This window comes from Bombina bombina, chromosome 1 (genome assembly GCF_027579735.1).
Source record: "Bombina bombina isolate aBomBom1 chromosome 1, aBomBom1.pri, whole genome shotgun sequence".
NCBI lineage: Eukaryota > Metazoa > Chordata > Amphibia > Anura > Bombinatoridae > Bombina > Bombina bombina.
The window spans coordinates 397,723,261-397,746,495 of NC_069499.1; the positions used below are offsets into that span (position 1 = coordinate 397,723,261).

Below are 23,235 nucleotides of genomic sequence, written 5' to 3' on the forward strand. Positions count from 1 at the left end.
TTTTTTTTAAAAAAAAAAAAAAGCTTTGAGTGGAGGTCACATGTTTCCTGTCTAGAGTGGAGCTCCAGTCTGCAGCTAGACCCTTCTCCAAAAAATAGCCGAATGCAGCTGGCAGCGGCCATATTTGTCATCCTTTTCCTAGTAGTCTGAATGCACATGTCTAGTGGCAAGTTAGAAGAATCTGGATAGCCGACATTCAATTGGGTAAACACACACAAGTCCTTTAAAAATAGCTGTATTAAAAGCAGTTAATGGAAAAGGAGAATGTCATACACATTTTGTTTAGATACTGATCTGTGTTTTGCAATCTTAGTTGCTATATTATCAATTTATGTAGGCAGTTAAATCAAATTTTAATGATTCAGATAGAGAATGCAATTTTAAACAACTTTCCAATTTACTTCCATTATCAAAATGTGCATCATTTTTTTTTGTTTTAATTTTTACACTTTTTGAGTCACCAGCTCTTACTGAGCAAGAATTCACAGAATATTGTGATTAGCTGATGGCTGTCACATGATACAGGGGTAGTGAAAATATACATAACTTTGAAATTTGTCAGAAACAAATCTACTACTCATTGAAGTTCAGAGTAAGTACTATCGTATTGTCTTTTTTATCATGCATTTGTTGATTATGCAAATTGACTGTATTTACTGGTTCTTTAACTTTTTTTTTAATTTTTAGCATCCAAAACTATTATTATTATTTATGAATAGTAGCAGACGTAATGGGACACTAGATTTTTCTTTGTATAAATGTTTTGTAGATTATCCATTTATATAGCCCATCTGGGAGTGTTTTTGCAACAATGTGTAGTTTTGTTTATTTTTTTATAACATTGTGATGATTTTAAGACTCCTAACCAATCTCCACAGTGTCAGATGTATACATGCGTTTACAGACTACAGCTGGCTCCTGTTTGTTATCTGTCTTTACATATGCGGGGGAGAAGGGAGTGTCTGTGCTTCTCGTTTTCCCAGCCCCTTTCATTGGGTGTCCCAGCCTAACCTCATCAACAGTGCTAAACTAGGAGCTAGGAAGTTTTTAAAAGGTTTTATACTAGATTGTTAGATCAGCATCTGTGCATATTCTTCTTTATAGCAGTGCCTATTATATGCAGTTATATGAAAATTGGTGTACACTGTCCCTTTAAAAAATCCTGGACTGATTTGTCCAGAATGGTTGACAAACCCTGCTTTCTTCTACAAGATACGACGAGTCCACGGATTTCATCCTTACTTGTGGGATATTATCCTCCTGCTATCATGAAGTGGCAAAGAGCACCACAGCAGAGCTGTATATATAGCTCCTCCCTTCCCTCCACCCCCAGTCATTCTCTTTGCCTGTGTTTAGTACTAGGAAGAGGTAAAGTGAGGTGTTAGTTTTAGTTTCTTCAATCAAGAAGTTTTTTATTTTAAATGGTACCGGTGAGTACTATTTTCCTCAGGGAGGATATAGAAGAAGAATTCTGCCCTGAGGTTGATGATCTTAGCGGATGTAACTAAGATCCATATTGGTTCCCACAGAGCTTCTGAAGGTAGTACAAGAGAAATCTTCAGTGTGGAGAACGGTTTCATGCTACAAGCAGCATTGAGGTATGTTCAGCCCTTTATTTCTGAGGAGACTTAGTGTATCAGAACTGGCTGACATTTTTTCCCTGCAAGATGCAGGGGTCTTTTTTTTAAATCAAATACATTTTTTGCAATTAAAGACTTTTAGAGGTTAATTTTACCCTTTTCTCTTAGGGTGCAATAATTTTTGGCACTATTATATATGTGTAGCTAATTAGATAGCGTTATTTAACGTTTTTAGGCAGTTTGGAAAAAATTGTGCGCTTTTTATATCTTAAAGGCGCAGTACACGTTTTTAAAAAAATTGTTTAATTCAATAAATAAAGTGTTTAACGACTATTGTGGTTATTACTAGTCTGTTCAACATGTCTGACATTGAGGAAACTCATTGCTCTATGTGTTTGGAAGCCATTGTGGAACCCCCTCTTACATTGTGTACCTCTTGTACTGAAAGGGCCTTACATTGTAAAAAAGCATATTTTAGGTAAAGAAAGTGTGCCTAAGGATGATTCTCAGTCTGAAGAGAATCAGGATATGCCATCCAATTCTCCCCAAGTGTCACAACCTTTAACGCCCACACAAGCGACGCCAAGTACCTCTAGTGCGTCTAATTCTTTTACTCTGCAGGAGATGGCTGCAGTTATGTCAACTACCCTTACAGAGGTATTATCTAAATTACCAGTGTTGCAGGGTAAATGCAGTAGGTCAGTTATTATTGTGAATACTGAATCCGCTGATGCTTTATTGGCTATTTCCGATGTACCCTCACAGTGCTCTGAGTTGGGGGTCAGGGAATTGCTTTCTGAGGGAGAACTTTCAGACTCAGGAAATGTGTTACCTCAGACAGATTCGGACGTGATGTCCTTTAAATTTAAGCTTGAACACCTCCACCTGTTACTTCGGGAGGTTTTAGCGACTCTGGATGATTGTGACCCTATTATGATACCACCAGAGAAATTGTGTAAGATGGACAAATATCTAGAGGTTTCTACTTACACTGATGTTTTTCCAGTTCCTAAAAGATTTTCGGAAATTGTAAAAAAGGAATGGGATAGACCAGGTATACCGTTCTCTCCCCCTGCTAATCTTAAGAAAATGTTCCCCATATCAGACACCATTCGGGATTCTTGGCAAACGGTCCCTAAGGTGGAGGGAGCTATTTCTACCCTGGCTAAGCTTACAACTATACCTATTGAGGACAGTTGTGCTTTCAAAGACCCTATGGATAAAAAGTTAGAGGGTTTTCTAAATAAATTATTTATTCATCAGGGTTTTCTTTTACAACCTACAGCTTGCATTGTTCCAGTTACTACTGCAACAGCTTTTCGGTTTGATGCTCTAGAAGAGTCTCTTAAGGTTGAGACTCCATTAGATGACATTTTGGATAGAATTAAGGCACTCAAGCTAGCTAATTCGTTTATTACTGATGCCGCTTTTCAAATTGCTAAACTAGCGGCGAAAAATGCAGGCTTTGCCATTTTAGCGCGTAGAGCGTTATGGCTCAAATCTTGGTCTGCTGATGTGTCATCAAAATCTAAGCTTTTAGCTATTCCTTTTAAGGGTACGACCCTATTCGGGCCTGAATTGAAGGAAATCATTTCTGACATTACTGGAGGTAAAGGCCATGCCCTACCTCAGGATAAGTCTGTTAAGATGAGGGGTAAACAAAATAATTTTCATTCCTTTCGAAACTTTAAAGGCGGACCCTCTGCTTCCTCTTCCTCCACAAAGCAGGAAGGGAATTTTGCTCAATCCAAGTCAGTCTGGAGACCCAACCAGGCTTGGAATAAAGGTAAACAACCCAAGAAGCCCGCTGCTGCTACAAAGACAGCATGAAGGGGCGGCCCCCGATCCGGTACCGGATCTTGTAGGGGGCAGACTTTCTTTCTTTGCCCAGGCATGGGCAAGAGACGTTCAGGACCCTTGGGCACTGGAAATCGTGACCCACGGGTATCAACTGGAATTCAAGGATTTTCTCCCAAGAGGGAGAGTTCATCTTTCATGATTATCTGTAGACCAGATAAAAAGTGAGGCGTTCTTACGCTGTGTAAAAGACCTTTTTACCATGGGAGTAATTTGTCCCGTTCCAAAGCTGGAACAGGGGCAGGGATTTTACTCAAATCTTTTCGTGGTTCCCAAAAATGAGGGAGATTTCATCTTTCACGATTATCTGTAGACCAGATAAAAAAGTGAGGCGTTCTTACGCTGTGTAAAAGACCTTTTTACCATGGGAGTAATTTGTCCCGTTCCAAGGCTGGAACAGGGGCAGGGATTTTACTCAAATCTTTTTGTGGTTCCCAAAAAAGAGGGAACTTTCAGACCCATTTTAGATCTCAAGTGTCTAAACAAGTTTCTCAGAGTTCCATCATTCAAGATGGAGACTATACGAACATTCTTACCAATGATCCAGGAGGGTCAATATATGACTTCCGTGGACTTGAAGGATGCATACCTTCATATCCCTATTCACAAGGATCATCATCAGTTCCTAAGGTTTGCCTTCCTGGACAAACATTATCAGTTTGTGGCTCTTCCCTTCGGGTTGGCTACAGCACCCAGAATCTTCACAAAGGTTCTAGGGTCTCTTCTAGCGGTTCTCAGACCGCGGGGCATAGCAGTGGCGCTTATCTGGACAATATTCTGATTCAGGCGTCAACTTATCATTTGACAAAATCTCACACGGACATAGTATTGTCTTTCCTGAGAACTCACGGTTGGAAGGTGAACATAGAAAAGAGTTCACTAGTTCCACGGACAAGGGTTCCCTTCTTGGGGACTCTGATAGACTCGATAGACATGAAAATATTTCTGACGGAGGTCAGAAAAACAAAGATTCTGAATTCTTGCCGAGCACTTCAGTTCATTCCTCGGCCATCAGTGGCCCAGTGTATGGAGGTCATTGGATTAATGGTAGCGGCAATGGACATCATTCCGTTTGCCCGCTTTCATCTCAGGCCACTGCAGCTGTGCATGCTCGGACAGTGGAATGGGGATTATGCGAATTTATCTCCTCAGATAAATCTGGATCAAGAGACCAGAGACTCTCTTCTTTGGTGGTTGTCGCCGGTTCATCTGTCCCAGCGGACATGTTTCCGCAGACCCTCGTGGGTGATCGTGACAACAGACGCCAGTCTTCTGGGCTGGAGTGCAGTCTGGAATTCCCTGAAGGCTCAGGGTGTTTGGACTCAGGTAGAGTCTCTGCTTCCAATCAATATTCTGGAACTGAGAGCAATATTCAATGCGCTTCAGGCATGGCCTCAGTTGGCTTTGGCCAAATTCATCAGATTCCAGTCGGACAACATCATGACTGTGGCATATATCAATCATCAGGGGGGAACAAGGAATTCCTTAGCGATGATAGAAGTATCCAAGATAATCCTATGGGCAGAGGCCCACTCTTGTTATCTGTCGGCAATCTACATCCCAGGAGTAGAAAACTGGGAAGCGGATTTTCTATGTCGTCAGACTTTTCATCCGGGGGAGTGGGAACTCCATCCGGAGGTGTTTGCCTCATTAATTTGCCAATGGGGCAGACCGGAACTGGATCTCATAGCATCTCGTCAGAATGCCAAGCTTCCACGTTACGGATCCAGGTCGAGGGATCCCCAGGCTGAACTGATAGATGCCTTGGCAGTGCCTTGGTCGTTCAGCCTAGCTTATGTGTTTCCACCGTTTCCTCTCCTTCCACGCGTGATTGCTCGAATCAAACAGGAGAAAGCTTCAGTAATCCTGATAGCGCCTGCGAATTGGTATGCGGATCTAGAGGACATGTCCTCTCTGCCATTGTGGAAACTTCCTTTGAGACAGGACCTTCTCATTCAAGGTCCTTTCCAACATCCAAATCTAATTTCTCTGCAGCTGACTGCTTGGAGATTGAACACTTGATTTTATCTAAGCGAGGATTCTCTGATTCGGTCATCGATACTTTGATACAGGCTCGAAAGCCTGTCACTAGAAAAATCTATCATACGATATAGCATAAATATCTTTATTGGTGTGAATCCAAGGGTTACTCATGGAGTAAAGTTAGAATTCCCAGGATTCTGTCCTTTCTCCAAGAAGGATTAGAGAAAGGGTTATCAGCAAGTTCTTTAAAGGGATTAATTTCTGCTTTGTCAATTTTGCTTCACAAACGTTTGGCAGATGTGCCAGATGTTCAGTCTTTTTGTCAGGCTCTAACTAGAATTAAGCCTGTATTTAGACCAGTTACTCCTCCCTGGAGTTTGAATTTAGTTCTTCAAGTTCTTCAAGGGGTTCCATTTGAACCTATGCATTCTATAGATATTAAATTGGTATCTTGGAAAGTGCTGTTTTTAGTTGCTATTTCTTCTGCTCGAAGAGTTTCTGAGCTTTCAGCGTTACAATGTGATTCGCCTTATTTTATATTTCATTCTGATAAGGTGGTTTTACGTACCAAACCTGGATTTCTTCCTAAGGTTGTTTCAAATAAGAATATCAATCAGGAAATTGTTGTTCCTTCTTTGTGTCCTAATCCTTCTTCTAAGAAGGAGCGTCTGTTACATAATCTGGACGTGGTCCGTGCCTTGAAGTTTTACTTACAGGCGACTAAGGATTTCCGTCAATCATCTTCTTTATTCATTGTTTATTCTGGAAAGTGTAGGGGTCAGAAAGCTACGGCTACCTCTCTTTCTTTTTGGCTGAGGAGTATCATCCGCCTGGCATATGAGACTGCTGGACAGCAGCCTCCTGAAAGAATTACGGCTCATTCTACTAGGGCTGTGGCTTCCACATGAGCCTTTAAAAATGATGCTTCTGTTTAACAGATTTGTAAGGCTGCGACTTGGTCGTTCCTTCATACTTTTTCCAAATTTTCCAAATTTGATACTTTTGCTTCTTCTGAGGCTGTTTTTGGGAGAAAAGTTCTTCAAGCAGTGGTGCCTTCCGTTTAGGTCTCTGTCTTGTCCCTCCCTTTCATCCGTGTCCTGTAGCTTTGGTATTGTATCCCACAAGTAAGGATGAAATTCGTGGACTCGTCGTATCTTGTAGAAGAAAAGGAAATTTATGCTTACCTGAGACAGATTATTTTTTCTTTTACAACTTCAGTCACCTCTGCACCTTTTAGCTTTTCCTTTCTCTGCCTAAACCTTCGGTCGAATGACTGGGGGTGGAGGGATGGGAGGAGCTATATATACAGCTCTGCTGTGGTGCTCTTTGCCACTTCCTGATAGCAGGAGGAGGATAATATCCCACAAGTAAGGATGAAATCCGTGGACTCGTCGTATCGTAGAAGAAATCAATTTATCAGGTAAGCATAAATTTCCTTTTTGCACAATTGGTTGTGCAAGAGAAGAGGTTGAGGCCGCACAAACTATTGCTTGTGCAATATTAAATTCCAGTACGAAATGATGCCTTGCTCCCACAAATATGGGTGGACAAGTGCCCTTTCTACAGCTACAGAGCTTTGTCAATGCAATATATATGATAAGTCAAACAAACATTGGGTTTTCTTATGGATTAGAATAGCTTTGTTTTTAAAATGGCTTATCATGCTGTTAAATGACTTTCCAGTTATTCTTAAATGGAATTCAACCCTAAGGGGCCGATTCATCAAGCTTCAAATGGCTCACCGGAAACAGGAGTTAATAAGCAGCGGTCTTAAGACCGCTGCTCCTTAACTCGTCCGCCGCCTCTGAGACCCGGACAGCAATCCACCCGATCACATACGATCGGGTTGATTGACACCTCCTGCTAGCGGCTGATTGGCCGCGAATCTGCAGGGGGCGGCATTGCACAAGCAGTTCACCGGAACTGCTTGTGCAATGATAAATGCAGACAGCGTATGCTGTCAGCATTTATCAATGTGTGGTGGACATGATCGCTACAGCGGATTATATCCGTTTGCACTTTCATAAATCGGCCCCATAGTATGTATTGTCTAGGCCACTGGTTTTCAAACCTGTTTTTTTTTTGAGGATATCTGAACTGGAACACAGGGGAAACAATCAGATGATTAGTAAACATAGTTATTTTTCCTGTTCTCATCCAAGGTAATCCTGAAAACCTGGCCTGTTGGGGAGGCCTGAGGACAGATTTGAAAACCAGTGGTCTAGGTAAAATATTCATTTGTCTGTAAACAATTAGTGAATTTCATTAAACCCACTTACATGACACTTAAAACACATTCATTATTTCATGGATTGGGCTGGTTAGGCAGAGAAAATGGTTCTTTCACGATTCAGATAGAGTATATGAATTTAAATCGTTAAAGGGAAATTTTGAATCTCACATCCCTCTAAGTGTTGTATAATAAAAATAAATAAATATTTATTTGGTTCTGTGTAGTTTATTACTACTCTAAATGTGAGCAACTACATATTTATAGTAAGGTACAAAAACTAAAATATCCTCTTTACAGATAGTGTAAATATTTCCCCTGATGCCAGAGGCTTTTAGTAGGCATCATATATAGTAGGCATCATATATAGTAGGCATCATATATAGTAGGCATCATATATAGTAGGAATCATATATAGTAGGCATCATATATAGTAGGCATCATATATAGTATGCACTTAAAAAAAAACATTTTATTCATATTTTATCTATGGTGATATATGTACCTGTGACATCTTGATCCTGGTCACTCCTTTTCCTTTCCATTTCCACAACCTTTCTCTGAATTCCACGGTAGTTAATGTCACTGAAGTCAATCATGTTTTTCTTTACACGTTCAGTAATGGGGTCTGTAACTACTGGTGTAAAGCTGCCCTTTTGCCTCTCAAAATCTTCATGGTACTTCACCTTTAAATAAATCATTTTATGATATTTATTGTTTTGTGTATTTGCTTATTTCACAGTGTATGCCACACAGATATTTATATGTTTTATTCCTTTCTTTAAAGAGACAGCAGAGTAGATTTGTTACTACTTGGCCTGAGCATCTTGATTTTAAAAAGCTTGCAATATATGGTCATTTTATAATAAGCCTTTTACTGTATTCTGAGAATGGTGACAATCTCTTAGCTTAAAGTGATGTAAACTCTCTACTTTATAAAATCAGATCCGAAATGTTAGTGATATTTTAGATGGAGTTTAATTAATCAGTTGTAACGAAGATGCGCTATAAGTTACATTTTAATATAGATATGAAAATCAAATACCTTGTGCTCCGCCACACACTTCAAAAGTCAATTTTTCTGTGAGCTAAAGGTTTGAATTGTTGCTCAATCAGCGTTGTCCCCATATGGCACTTTTTTTTTAAGCTAGACCGCTGATTAGAGAACAATTCAAACTGTTGGCTCACAGAAAAATGTACTTTTGAAGTAGGCGGCCGGAGTGTGAGGTATTTGAATTTCATACCTATATTAAACAGTTAATTAAAGTGCACCTTTGTTACAATTTATGAATGAAACTCCATCTAAAATTCTGGATCTGATTTTAAAAAGGGGAGAGTTTACCATCACTTTAAAAAGAAACTAAGTGGTGCATGCATTTTAATATTATTTACTTTTTCATTCACACTTTTAAAGGGCCAGTAAAGTCAAACTTAGATTGGGTAGAGCATGTATTTTTTTAAAACAACTTTCCAATTTACTTCTGTTATTTTTGCTTAGTTCTCTTGGTATCCTTTGTTAAAGGGATACTAAACCCAATTTGTTTTCTTTCATGATTCAGATAGAGCATGCAATTTTAAGCAAGCACCTTTTTAATTTACTCCTATGATCATTTTTTCTTTGTTCTCTTGCTCTCTTTATTTGAAAAAGAATGCATGTAAGCTAAGCAGCCAGACAATTTTTGGTTCAGTCCCTGGACAGCACCTGTTTAATGGTGGATGCATTTACCTGTGGGCCAGCTTCTAAACTTACATTATTGCTTTTCAAATAAAGATAGCAAGAGAATGAAGACAATTGGATAATAGGAGTAAATTAGAAAGTTGCTTAAAATTGCATGCGCTATCTGAGTCATGCAAGAAAAAGTTTGGGTTCAGTTTCCCTTTAAAGAGTAATCATGAGTGAGCTCAGGAGTCTGCACGTGTCTTTAGCTATCTGCCAGCAGTATTTGGAACATTGTTTATAGTAGTGTTATACAGAGTTGCAAACACTGCTGGCATTGACTGCTATAGACACGTGCACACTCCTAAGCTCCTATCAACCTACCTAGGTTCAGTCTTCAACAAAGGCTATCAAGAGAACAATGCAAATTTGATAATAGAAGTAAACTGAAAAATGTTGTTTAACATTACACGCTCTGTCTGAATCATGAAAGTTTAATTTTGACTTTACTGTCCCTTTAACACATTTGATTTTGTTTTTTGATGCACATAATAGAAAAAAAAGATGACCCTCATAATATTTACACTTTATAAACTTCTTGCAAGAGATTCTAATATTCTTTGTGACTACACTTGGCACAAGTTTAAAATTAGATAAAAGATTTATTTAATTTTAAAAGATGGTCAGCATGGGTCAGGTAGATAAAGGCTAAAACATATACTGAATAGTGAGTTTTGTTTCGTCATTCAGCCTACTAGCCTGCAATGCAAGCCCAATTTATCATAAAACATATATATTTAAATTGTACCTATTTCATTTTTTCCATATACACCATTATAAAAGAAATTCCTATTCTACAGTGAAATTTTTTTTCAACAACCGTAAACCTTGGTGCCATAATGTATACTTGCTCAAACACTGAATTTTATTGATACTCCACTATAGAATTTGACTGTTTAAGAATATATATATTTTCAGTCCAAAGCAGCATTCCAAATGTCCTGCATTGCCACACAACCACTGCAACTATGTTTCTTTCATCAGGTGGTGAGAGCCCATGAGCTATCACATGTGGAATTATCCCCTCCTAACCACTAGGAGGAGGTTACACCCAACACACCAGAGCTTTAAATCCCTCTCACTTCCTGGTCATTTTCGTTTGCCTTCTTGATGAGGAGTAAGATGAAAGTGAAGTGCATGATCTACTTGTTTGAAAGGGGATCCTCTAACCAATCTGAAGCCTGAATCCTCCTAATAGTAACCTATCGTTCAGAGGGGCACTGATATCTGTTGCAGGCCTACCAGGTGAAATGTGGACTTGTCCCTCCAATACCCTGATCTACAGTTAGCTGCACCATGTATTTCCACAGCCCTCCCCAGGTGAAATGTGGACTTGTCCACCAATCCCTTGGGTTTAGATGCTGTTACTTATTTAGATACTTGGCAGTGTGCTTGTCTACTGGAAACCAGTTGCTGCAGCTGAAATAAGCACAGTGGACACAAGTGCTGAGAGGTAAGTACCTGCACCTTCAGCTCGCCGGTTATTATTAGTATGAGCATGTTCACATGCTTCACATAGTCTGGGGACATATATTTATACACCATACACCTATTAACAGTTTATAGTACTTTTGGGCACAGCTTTTTTTTTGGGGTCACTATTGTTTTAAATTTAGCACAGTTGGCTTAGCATGCTTAGAACTGAACTATGCACAGTATGTTTTATTTCACCTGCACTAAATTTCTGCTTGTTACTTTCAGGTTTTTAGCTTTAGCACTCACTGGTAGTGCCGATGTGCCAAAGGTTAACTGTTTTAGCAGCTGTTCCGTGTACTAATCTTTTCCTGTGTTACTGTAACATTATCAGCGTGTACTAGGTTCTCAGGACTCTTTTCATCAGAGATTGACTTCAAATTTGGGGTTTAAATTGTATTTAACTCTTTATGTGCTGTTATTTGCTGTGTAAGCCTTTATGGTGCTTTACAGTTTTTTCAGCACTTATTTGATCAGTACTTTGTTTAATCCGTTTTACATTGTGTCTTTTTTTTCCTTCTGGGTTAACCATTTATGTGCTGTGTACTGCTTATTTGCTACTGTTTATCATTTCCTTACTGGTACTATAGAGCAAACTGGTGCAGCTCAGGCTTCTGGTCCAACAGCTCATCATCTAGAAGGGAGATACTGTTACTTTAACCTCTTCTAGTTTATGTTAGCTTTGTAAGGATTCTCAGGTGTTTCCCGCTGCTCAGCTTTGTACCTTATGTGCTGAGTCTATTGCTAATCCTAAACAGGGTTTTACTGCGCTTCAGAATGTGCTAGAGTTTTACTTATTAGAGGTGCTCCCAGGAAAGTTTATCTGAACTTTCTCTAAAACTTAAGGATTCTATTCACTCTCGACTAGATTACGAGTTTTGTCGGTAAAGCTTTGCGGGGCTAACGTGCAGTTTCTGCTCACCTACAGACAGCGCTGGTATTACGTTGTTTTTTTAAACATGGCGTTAGCCACAGAAAAGTGAGCGGAGAGCAAAATTTAGCTCCACATCTCACTGTAATACCAGCGCTGCTTACGGTAGCGGTGAGCTGGCTAAACGTGCTCGTGCACGATTTCCCCATAGGAATAAATGGGGGAGAGCCGTCTGAAAAAAAAACCTAACACCTGCAAATAAAACAGCATTCAGCTCCTAACGCAGCCCCATTGATTCCTATGGGGAAATACATTTTATGTCTACACCTAACACCCTAACATGAACCCTGAGTCTAAACACCCCTAATCTTACACTTATTAACCACTAATCTGCCGCCCCCGACATCGCCGACACCTGCATTATATTATTAACCCCTAATCTGCCGCTCCGGACACCGCCGCCACCTACATTATACTTATGAACGCCTAATCTGCTGCCCCCAGCATCGCTGACACCTACATTATATTTATTAACCCTAATCTACCGCCCCCAACGTCGCCACCACTATAATAAAGTTAACCCCTAAACCTAAGTCTAACCCTAACACCCCCTAATTTAAATATAATTTAAATACATTTAAATAAAATAACTACAATTAAATAAATTATTCCTATTTAAAACTAAATACTTGCCTGTAAAATAAACCCTAAGCTAGCTACAATATAACTAATAGTTACATTATATCTAGCTTAGGGTTTATTTTTATTTTATAGGCAACTTTGTATTTATTTTAACTAGGTACAATAGTTATTAAATAGATATTAACTATTTAATAACTACCTAGCTAAAATAAGTACAAATTTACCTGTAAAATAAAACCTAACCTAAGTTACAATTACACCTAACACTACACTATAATTAAATTCCCTAAATTAACTACAATTAAATACAATTAAATAACATTATCTAAAGTAAGGAAAAAACCCACTAAATTACAGAAAATAATACAATAATTACAAGTTTTTTAAACTAATTACACCTAATCTAATCCCCCTAATAAAATAAAAAGCCCCCCCAAAATAATAAAAAGCCCTACCCCATACTAAATTATCAAAGTAATCAGTTATTTTACCTGTAAAAAAAAAAATTTATTTCATGTAATTAGCAAGAGTGCATGAGCTAGTGACGTATGGGATATACATTCCTACCAGGAGGGGCAAAGTTTCCCAAACCTTAAAATGCCTATAAATACACCCCTCACCACACCCACAATTCAGTTTTACAAACTTTGCCTCCGATGGAGGTGGTGAAGTAAGTTTGTGCTAGATTCTACGTTGATATGCGCTCCGCAGCAAGTTGGAGCCCGGTTTTCCTCTCAGCGTGCAGTGAATGTCAGAGGGATGTGAGGAGAGTATTGCCTATTTGAATGCAGTGATCTCCTTCTAAGGGGTCTATTTCATAGGTTCTCTGTTATCGGTTGTAGAGATTCATCTCTTACCTCCCTTTTCAGATCGACGATATACTCTTATATATACCATTACCTCTGCTGATTCTCGTTTCAGTACTGGTTTGGCTTTCTACAAACATGTAGATGAGTGTCCTGGGGTAAGTAAATCTTATTTTCTGTGACACTCTAAGCTATGGTTGGGCACTTTGTTTATAAAGTTCTAAATATATGTATTCAAACATTTATTTGCCTTGACTCAGAATGTTCAACTTTCCTTATTTTTTCAGACAGTCAGTTTCATATTTGGGATAATGCATTTGATTTAATCATTTTTTCTTACCTTCAAAAAATTTGACTCTTTTTCCCTGTGGGCTGTTAGGCTCGCGGGGGCTGAAAATGCTTCATTTTATTGCGTCATTCTTGGCACGGACTTTTTTGGCGCAAAAATTCTTTTCCGTTTCCGGCGTCATACGTGTCGCCGGAAGTTGCGTCATTTTTTGATGTTATTTTGCGCCAAAAATGTCGGCGTTCCGGATGTGGCGTCATTTTTGGCGCCAAAAGCATTTAGGCGCCAAATAATGTGGGCGTCTTATTTGGCGCTAAAAAATAAGGGCGTCGCTTTTGTCTCCACATTATTTAAGTCTTATTTTTTCATTGCTTCTGGTTGCTAGAAGCTTGTTCTTTGGCATTTTTTCCCATTCCTGAAACTGTCATTTAAGGAATTTGATCAATTTTGCTTTATATGTTGTTTTTTCTCTTACATATTGCAAGATGTCTCACGTTGCATCTGAGTCAGAAGATACTACAGGAAAATCGCTGTCTAGTGCTGGAGCTACCAAGCTAAGTGTATCTGCTATAATTTTTGGTATCTGTTTCTCCAGCTGTTGTTTGTATTGCATGTCATGGCAAACTTATTAATGCAGATAAAATTTCCTTTAGTACTGTTACATTACCTGTTGCTGTTCCGTCAACATCTAATTTTCAGAGTGTTCCTGATAAACATAAGAGATTTTTTTTTTTTTTAAATCCATTAAGAAGGCTATGTCTGTTATTTCTCCTTCTAGTTTACATAAAAGTCTTTTAAAACTTCTCTTTTTTCAGATGAATTTTTAAATGAACATCATCATTCTGATACTGATAATGGTTCTTCTGGTTCAGAGGTTTCTGTCTCAGAGGTTGATGCTGATAAATCTTTGTGTTTGTTCAAGATGGAATTTATTCGTTCTTTATTTAAAGAAGTATTAATTGCATTAGAAATAGAGGATTCTGGTCCTCTTGATACTAAATCTAAACGTTTAAATAAGGTTTTTAAATCTCCTGTAGTTATTCCAGAAGTGTTTAATCTCCCTGATGCTATTTCTGAAGTAATTTCCAGGGAATGGAATAATTTGGGTAATTCTTTTACTCCTTCTAAACGTTTAAGCAATTATATCCTGTGCCATCTGACAGATTAGAGTTTTTTTGGGGACAAAATCCCTAAGGTTATGGGGCTGTCTCTAATCCTGCTGAATGTGCTGCTATTCCTACGGCAGATAGTACTTCATTTGAGGATCCTTTAGATAGGAAAATTGAATCCTTTCTAAGAAAAGCTTACTTATGTTCAGGTAATCTTCTTAGACCTGCAATATTTTAGCGGATGTTGCTGCAGCCTCAACTTTTTGGTTAGAAGCTTTAGCGCAACAAGTAACAGATCATAATTTTATAGCATTATTATTATTCTATAACATGCTAATAATTTTATTGGTGATACCATCTTTTGATATCATTAGAGTTGATGTCAGGTATATGTCTCTAGCTATTTTAGCTAGAAAAGCTTTATGGATTAAACTTGGAATGCTGATATGTCTTCTAAGTCACCTTTGCTTTCCCTTTCTTTCCAGGGTAATAAATTATTATCTCTGTATCTGGAAGGAAGGGAACTTTTTTACCAAAGGATAAAAAATCTAAGGTAAATTTAGGTCTGATAATCATTTTCGTTCCTTTCCTCATAATAAGGAACAAAAGCCTGATCCTTCATCCTCAGGAAAGGTATCAGTTTGGAAACTATTTCCAGTTTGGAATATATCCAAGCCTTATAGAAAACCTATAGCCAGCTCCTAAGTACCCATGAAGGTGCGGACCTTATTCCAGCTCAGCTGGTATGGGGCAGATTACGTTTTCTTCAAAGATATTTGGATCAATTCCGTTCTCAATCTCTGGTTTCAGAACATTGTTTCAGAAAGGTACAGAATTGGCTTCAGTTAAGGCCTCCTGCTAAGAGATTTTTTTCTTTCCCGTGTCCCAGTTAACACAGCATAGGCTCAGCATTTCTGAAATGTGTTTCAGATCTAGAGTTGGCTGGAGTAATTATGCCAGTTCCAGTTCTGGAACAGGGGCTGGGGTTTTATTTTATCTCTTCATTGTACCAAAGAAGGTCAATTCCTTCAGACCAGTTCCGGATCTATCAATATTGAATTGTTATGTAAGGATACCAACATTCAAGATGGTTACTGTAGGACTATCCTGCCTTTTGTTTAGCAAGGGCATTATATGTCTACAATAGATTTACAGGATGTGTATCTGCATATTCCGATTCATCCAGATCACTTTTAGTGTCTGAGATTCTCTTTTTAGACAAGCATTACCAGTTTTGTGGCTCTACCGTTTGGCCTAGCCTCAGTTCCAAGAATTTTTTTGGTTCTCGGTGCCCTTCTTTCTGTAATCAGAGAACAGGGTTTTGGTATTTCCTTATTGGACGATATCTGGGTACTTGCTCAGTCTTCTCATTTTCGAAGAATCTCATACGAATCGACTTGTGTTGTTTCTTCAAGTTCATGGTTGGAGGATCAATTTACCAATCAGTTCATTGATTCCTCAGACAAGGGTAACCTTTTTAGGTTTCTAGATAGATTCAGTGTCTATGACTCTGTCCTTGTCAGACAAGAGAAGTTTAACATTGATATCAGCTTGTCAAAACCTTCAGTCACAATCATTCCCTTTGGTAGCCTTATGCATGGAAATTTTAGGTCTTAGGACTGCCGCATCAGATGCGATCTCCTTTGCTCATTTTCACATGCGACCTCTTCAGCTCTGTATGCTGAACCAATGGTGCAGGGATTACTCAAAGATATCTCAATTAATATCTTTAAACCGATTATACGACACTCTCTGACATGGTGGACAGATCACCATCGTTTAGTTCAGGGGGCTTCTTGTTCTTCCGACCTGGACTATAATCTCAACAGATGCAAGTCTTACAGGTTGGGGAGCTGTGTGGGGGTATCTGACGGCACAAGGGGTTTGGGAATCTCAGGAGGTGAGATTTCCGATCAATATTTTGGAACTCTGTGCAATTTTAGGAGCTCTTCAGTCTTGGCCTCTTCTGAAGAGAGAGTTGTTCATTTGTTTTCAGATAGACAATGTCACAACTGTGGCATACATCAATCATCAAGGAGGGACTCACAGTCCTCTGGCTATGAAAGAAGTATCTCGAATTTTGGTTTGGGCGGAATCCAGCTCCTGTCTAATCTCTGCGGTTCATATCCCAGGTATGGACAATTGGAAAGCGGATTATCTCAGTCGCCAAACGTTGCACCTGGGCGAATGGTCTTCACCCAGAGGTATTTCCTCAGATTGTTCAAATGTGGGAACTCCCAGAAATAGATCTGATGGCTTCTCATCTAAACAAGAAACTTCCCTGGTATCTGTCCGGATACCGGGATCCTCGGGCGGAGGCAGTGGATGCATTATCTCTTCCTTACAAGTGTCATCCTGCCTATATCTTTCCGCCTCTAGTTCTTCTTCCAAGGGTATTCTCCAATATTCTAAAGGAATGCTCGTTTGTCCTGCTGGTAGCTCCAGCATGGCCTCAGAAGGTTTTGGTATACGGATCTTGTCCGGATGGCCTCTTGCCGGCTGTGGACTCTTCCGTTAAGACCAGTCTTTCTGTCTCAAGGTTCTTTTTTCCATCAGGATCTCAAAACCTTAGTTTTAAGGTGTGGAGTTTGAACGCTCTATTCTTGGTCAAAGAGGTTTCTCTGACTCTGTGATTGATACTATGTGACAGGCTCGTAAATCTGTATCTAGAGAGATATATTATAGAGTCTGGAAGACTTATATTTCTTCAGGATGGTTTAGATAAAGGTTTGTCCGCAAGTTTCTTGTAAGACAAATCTCTGCTCTTTCTGTTCTTTTTCACAGAAGGATTGCTAATCTTCCTGATATTCATTGTTTTGTACAACCTTTGGTTCGTATAAAACTTGTCATTAAGTCAATTTCTCCTCCTTGGAGTTTGAATTTGGTTCTGGGGGCTCTTCAAGCTCCTCCTTTTGAACCCATGCATTCTTTGGTCGTTATATAACTTTCTTGGAAAGTTTTGTTTCTTTTGGCCATCTCTTCTGCCAGAAGAGTCTCTGAATTATCTACTATTTTTTTTTTTTGAGTCTCCTTTTCTGATTTTGCATCAGGATAAGGTGGTGCTGCGAACTTCTTTTGAATTTTTTACCTAAGGTTGTGAATTCTAACAACATTAGTAGAGAAATTATGGTTCCTTCATTATGTCCTAATCCTATGAATTCTAAGGAGAAATCATTGCATTCTTTGGATGCTGTTAGAGCTTTGTAATATTATGTTGAAGCTACTAAGTCTTTCCGAAAGACTTCTAGTCTATTTGTCATCTTTTCCGGTTCTAGAAAAGACCAGAAAGCTTCTGCCATTTCTTTGGCATCTTGGTTGAAATCTTTAATTCATCATGCCTATGTTGAGTCGGGTAACACTCCGCCTCAAAGGATTACAGCTCATTCTGCTAGGTCAGTTTCTACTTCCTGGGTGTTTAAGAATGAAGCTTCGGTTGATCAGATTTGCAAAACAGCAACTTGGTCCTCTTTGCATACTTTTACTAAATTCTACCATTTTGATGTGTTTTCTTCTTCTGAAGCAGTTTTTGGTAGAAACGTACTTCAGGCAGTGGTTTCAGTTTGAATCTTCTGCTTATGTTTTTTCATTAAATTTTATTCTGGGTGTGGATTATTTTCAGCAGGAATTGGCTGTCTTTATTTTATCCCTCCCTCTCTAGTGACTCTTGTGTGGAAAGATCCACATCTTGGGTAATCATTATCCCATACGTCACTAGCTCATGGACTCTTGCTAATTACATGAAAGAAAACATAATTTATATAAGAACTTACCTGATAAATTCATTTCTTTCATATTAGCAAGAGTCCATGAGGCCCGCCCTTTTTTGTGGTGGTTTTGATTTTTTTGTATAAAGCACAATTATTCCAATTCCTTATTTTCTATGCTTTCGCACTTTTTTCTTATCACCCCACTTCTTGGCTATTCGTTAAACGGAATTGTGGGTGTGGTGAGGGGTGTATTTATAGGCATTTTAAGGTTTGGGAAACTTTGCCCCTCCTGGTAGGAATGTATATCCCATACGTCACTAGCTCATGGACTCTTGCTAATATGAAAGAAATGAATTTATCAGGTAAGTTCTTACATAAATTATGTTATCCCCCAACATTAAAATCCAACACCCACACACCCAACCCTACTCTAAAACCCACCCAATCCCCCCTTAATAAAACCTAACACTAACCCCTTGAAGATCACCCTACCTTGAGAAGTCTTCACCCAACCGGGCCGAAGTCCTCAATGAAGCCGGGCGAAGTGGTCCTCCAGACAGGCAGAAGTCTTCATCCAAGTCGGGAAGAAGAGGTCCTCCAGACAGGCAGAAGTCTTCATCCAGACGGCATCTTCTATCTTCATCCATCCGGAGCGGAGCAGGTCCATCTTCAAGACATCCGACGTGGAGCATCCTCTTCTTTCTTCATCCAACGACTAAATGATGGTACCTTTAAGTGACGTCATCCAAGATAGCGTCCCTTCAATTCCGATTGGCTGACAGAATTCTATCAGCCAATTGGAATTAAGGTAGAAAAAATCCTATTGGCTGATGCAATCAGCCAATAGGATTGAACTTCAATCCTATTGGCTGATCCAATCAGCCAATAGGATTGAGCTCACATTCTATTGGCTGATTGGAACAGCCAATAGAATGTGAGCTCAATCCTATTGGCTGATTGGATCAGCCAATAGGATTTTTTTCTACCTTAATTCCGATTTGCTGATAGAATTCTATCAGCCAATCAGAATTGAAGGGACGCCATCTTGGATGACATCACTTAAAGGTACCGTCATTTAGTCGTCTGATGAAGAAAGAAGAGGATGCTCCGCGTCGGATGTCTTGAAGATGGACCTGCTCCGCTCCGAATGGATGAAGATAGAAGATGCCATCTGGATGAAGACTTCTGCCCATCTGGAGGACCTCTTCTTCCCGGCTTGGATGAAGACTTCTGCCCGTCTAGAGGACCACTTCGCCTGGCTTCATTGAGGACTTCGGCCCGGTTAGGTGAAGACTTCTCAAGGTAGGTTGATCTTCAAGGGGTTAGTGTTAGGTTTTATTAAGGGAGATTGGGTGGGTTTTAGAGTAGCGTTGGGTGTGTGGTGGGTTTTAATGTTGGGGGGTATTGTATTTTTTTTACAGGTAAAAGAGCTGATTACTTTGGGGAAATGCCCCGCAAAAGCCCTTTTAAGGGCTATTTGTAATTTAGTATAGGGTAGGGATTTTTATTATTTTGGGGGGCTTTTTTATTTTATTAGAGGGATTAGATTAGGTGTAATTAGATTAAAAAAACTTATAATTATTTTATTATTTTCTGTAATTTAGTGTTTGTTTTTTTGTACTTTAGATAATGTTATTTAATTGTAGTTAATTTAGGGAATTGATTTAATTATAGTGTAGTGTTAGGTGTAATTGTAACTTAGGTTAGGTTTTATTTTACAGGTAAATTTGTACTTATTTTAGCTAGGCAGTTATTAAATAGTTAATAACTATTTAATAACTATTGTACCTAGTTAAAATAAATACAAAGTTGCCTGTAAAATAAAAATAAACCCTGAGATAGCTATATTGTAGCTATCTTAGGGTTTATTTTATAGGTAAGTATTTAGTTTAAAATAGGAATAATTTAGTTAATTATAGTAATTTTATTTAAATTTATTTAGATTTATAGGGTGTTAGGGTTAGACTTAGGTTTAGGGGTTAATACATTTTATATAGTGGCGGCGACGTTGGGGGCGGCAGATTAGGGTTAATAAATGTAGGTAGGTGTCAGCGATGTTAGGGATGGCAGATTAGGGGTTAATAATATTTAAATAGTGTTTGTGAGGCGGGAGTGCAGCGGTTTAGGGGTTAATATATTTATTATAGTGGTGGCGATGTCCGGTTCAGCAGATTAGGGGTTAAAAATGTTATTTTAGTGTTTGCAATGTGGGGGGGGGCTCGGTTTAGGGGTTAATAGGTAGTTTATGGGTGTTAGTGTACTTTTTAACACTTTAGTTAAGAGTTTTATACTACGGCGTTAGCCCATAAAACTCTTAACTACTGACTTTCAAATGCGTTAGGGATCTTGGAGGTAGAGGGTGTACCGCTCACTTTGAGGAAGACTCGTAATACCGGCGTTAGGAAAATCCCATTGAAAATATAGGATATGCAATTTACGTAAGTGGATTTGCGGTATCTTCGAGTCGTGCCAAAAATGTGAGCGGTACACCTGTACCTGCAAGACTCGTAATACCAGCGGGCGTTAAAAAGCAGCGTTGGACAGCGTTGGGTCCTTCTTTGGACTTTAGTTCATCAGTGTCTTCCCTTTGGAGTGGCCATTCTGTTGCCCATTAAGTAAAGGGGTTTTCTGACTCTTAGTACTCTTATTCTGAGGATAGTCTCTCTGAGTCTCAGGACCCTGGCACTGTCGCAGAAGCTGTTTCCTTTAATTTCAAGTTTTAGCATATTTATGCCTTGTTGCGAGAGGTTTTAATTGCTTTAGCGATAGAGGATTGTCCTGCCACAGTCAAGCAACCTATTAAGAGGATTCACAAATATTTTAAGGCAGCTTTACCCGTGCCTGATTCAGTTTCTAAAATTATTTTTAAAGAATGGCAAAAGCCAAGTATTCCTTTTGTTCCAATCTACCAAATTTAAATTTGTTTCCTCTCCCTTAATACAGAAGCAGCTATTTCCACTTTTGCCAGGTGTACCAGTATTCCTTTGGAGGATAGTTCCTCTTTTAAGGATCCTTTAGATTAAAAACAAGAAGGTTTTCATAGGTGATTGTTTCAGCCTGGAGATCTTTTGCTTAGACCTGCAGTCAGTGTAGCCTATATTTCTGCTGCCAGTGCTGTTTGGTGTGATAATCTCTCAGAAGTTGTTGCTGGGGAAACCACCCTGGATGAGATTCAGGATCATATTTCCTGAGAATTGCAAATTCTTTTATTTGCAATGTAGCAGTGAAAATGATTTGCCTTAATGCTGAGAATGCTGCATTAGCCGTTTTAGTTGGACGAGATTTATGGCTTAAGTTTTGATCTGCTGATATGGTTTTATTTCTTTGAAGTGTATGCTTTTTTTGTGGCTGCGTTTGGCAGGAATGTTCTATGGGCCATAGTGCCTGATTAGTTATGTCCTGCCTTTACTGTTCGTCCCTTATTTTTCCAAACATGTTGACTCATGGACTCTCACCATATGATGAAAGAAAACAAAAGCTATGCTTACCTGATAAATTAATTTATTTTGTAATGGTGAGTGTCCATGAACCCTGCCCTTTCTTTTTGTTCAAGTGGTGGCGGTACTTGTTTTGCACTTCTTTGCCCCACTTTATCTTTCCTGCTTTTCTATTCTCCTCATCTACTTGGCTATATGTATGACTGAGGATCATGGGAAGTGGGAGGAATTTAAAGCTGTCATGTGTTGGGGGGTGACTTTTGCCTCCTCCTAGTGGTCAAGAGGGGAATATTCCAGTATGTAATGACTCATGGGATCTAACCATTATGAAAGAAATTAATTTTAACTATGCAGACATTTTGTTTTTATCATTTGACTGGAAGGGGGTAGTAGGCCAATCAGATTTGTACTGTCTGTGTTATTGATTACAACATGTACACTTACACCTGTGAGGCAGCACCAGTTACTATTATGGGCAGTACACTTCTGATTGGCTACTCTAAATGCATTGAATTGCATAGTGAACATTTTAATATGTGGAATAAAGTACCTTTTCTTAAATAAAAAAATAAAAAAAAGGTAAAGGGCAGATGAGAGATGCTAAATTTTCCAGTTAATGTAGTGCCTATAGTAGTAACATTGTAGTAGAGTAGTAACATTAATTGTATTTATAGTCCTATTGGTATATATGTATTGAAATTTGAATTTAGCAGTGTCTCTTAAGATAAAAACAGGAAATACAAAATCTTACAGCTGAGATGTTCCGTTGAGTTTCACGAACACGTCTCATTTCTGGAGTATCCAGCACAAAGGCAGCCTTACCCTGAATCTGTTTGCGGAAGCTGTCAGAATATAGAACCTGGCGAGTGGAAGAATAATGAATTAGAGAGAGGCAAATAAAGCAAGAATTAAACTTTCAAGAAGGGGAAGCGGGGCAGTTATCATAGGTTGGTATTATTGTGGATTAGCATAAAAGCATTAAGCATCCAGAGCCCTTTCAGCCATCCAATATGGGATTTTTGACAATTATTATATTTGCTTTAGCTGTATTCACTAGTAGATATGAACAGAAAAAAAATCTAAAAAACCCAAACATTTTTAAACATATCAATCATGCTGGACATAGTTGATAGTCATTATTAAATATCTAACAAGTCAAGTTTAATTACATTCTCCGGCAAAATGCACACTCAAGTGCTGCTTTCTCCTCAGTGGTCCAGTAGCGCACATAACAGGCACATTTCAAAGTGTGTAAATACAATGTTGGGACCTCATCATAGGCAACCACATAGATTTTCCACATGGGCTGCCCTTAACCAATAGGAAAGCTCTCGTTAAAAGTACAAATATAAAATATATCACTATAAGGCTATACAAAAAAAAAAAAGATAATTAATAAAACATATATTCTTTTGCAATGCATTTGCATAACTCATTATTTAGCTGAATTGGAACAGACATACAGTATACTGCAAGCAGATAACTATTATGTTGCATGCCTATATAAGGTATAGGGAGAAAAGTTGAAAGCATTATT

General features: G+C 38.8%; 1 protein-coding gene across 1 annotated transcript in view; it reads right to left on the minus strand.

The window, feature by feature from the left end:
* The window catches only part of NEB (nebulin), a 262,192-nt gene that overhangs the window by 12,730 nt on the left and 226,227 nt on the right, over positions 1 to 23,235 (minus strand). Inside the window, 2 exon segments of the mRNA XM_053698301.1 lie at positions 8,156 to 8,336; positions 22,450 to 22,557. Coding sequence (XP_053554276.1) covers positions 8,156 to 8,336; positions 22,450 to 22,557 — 289 coding nt within the window.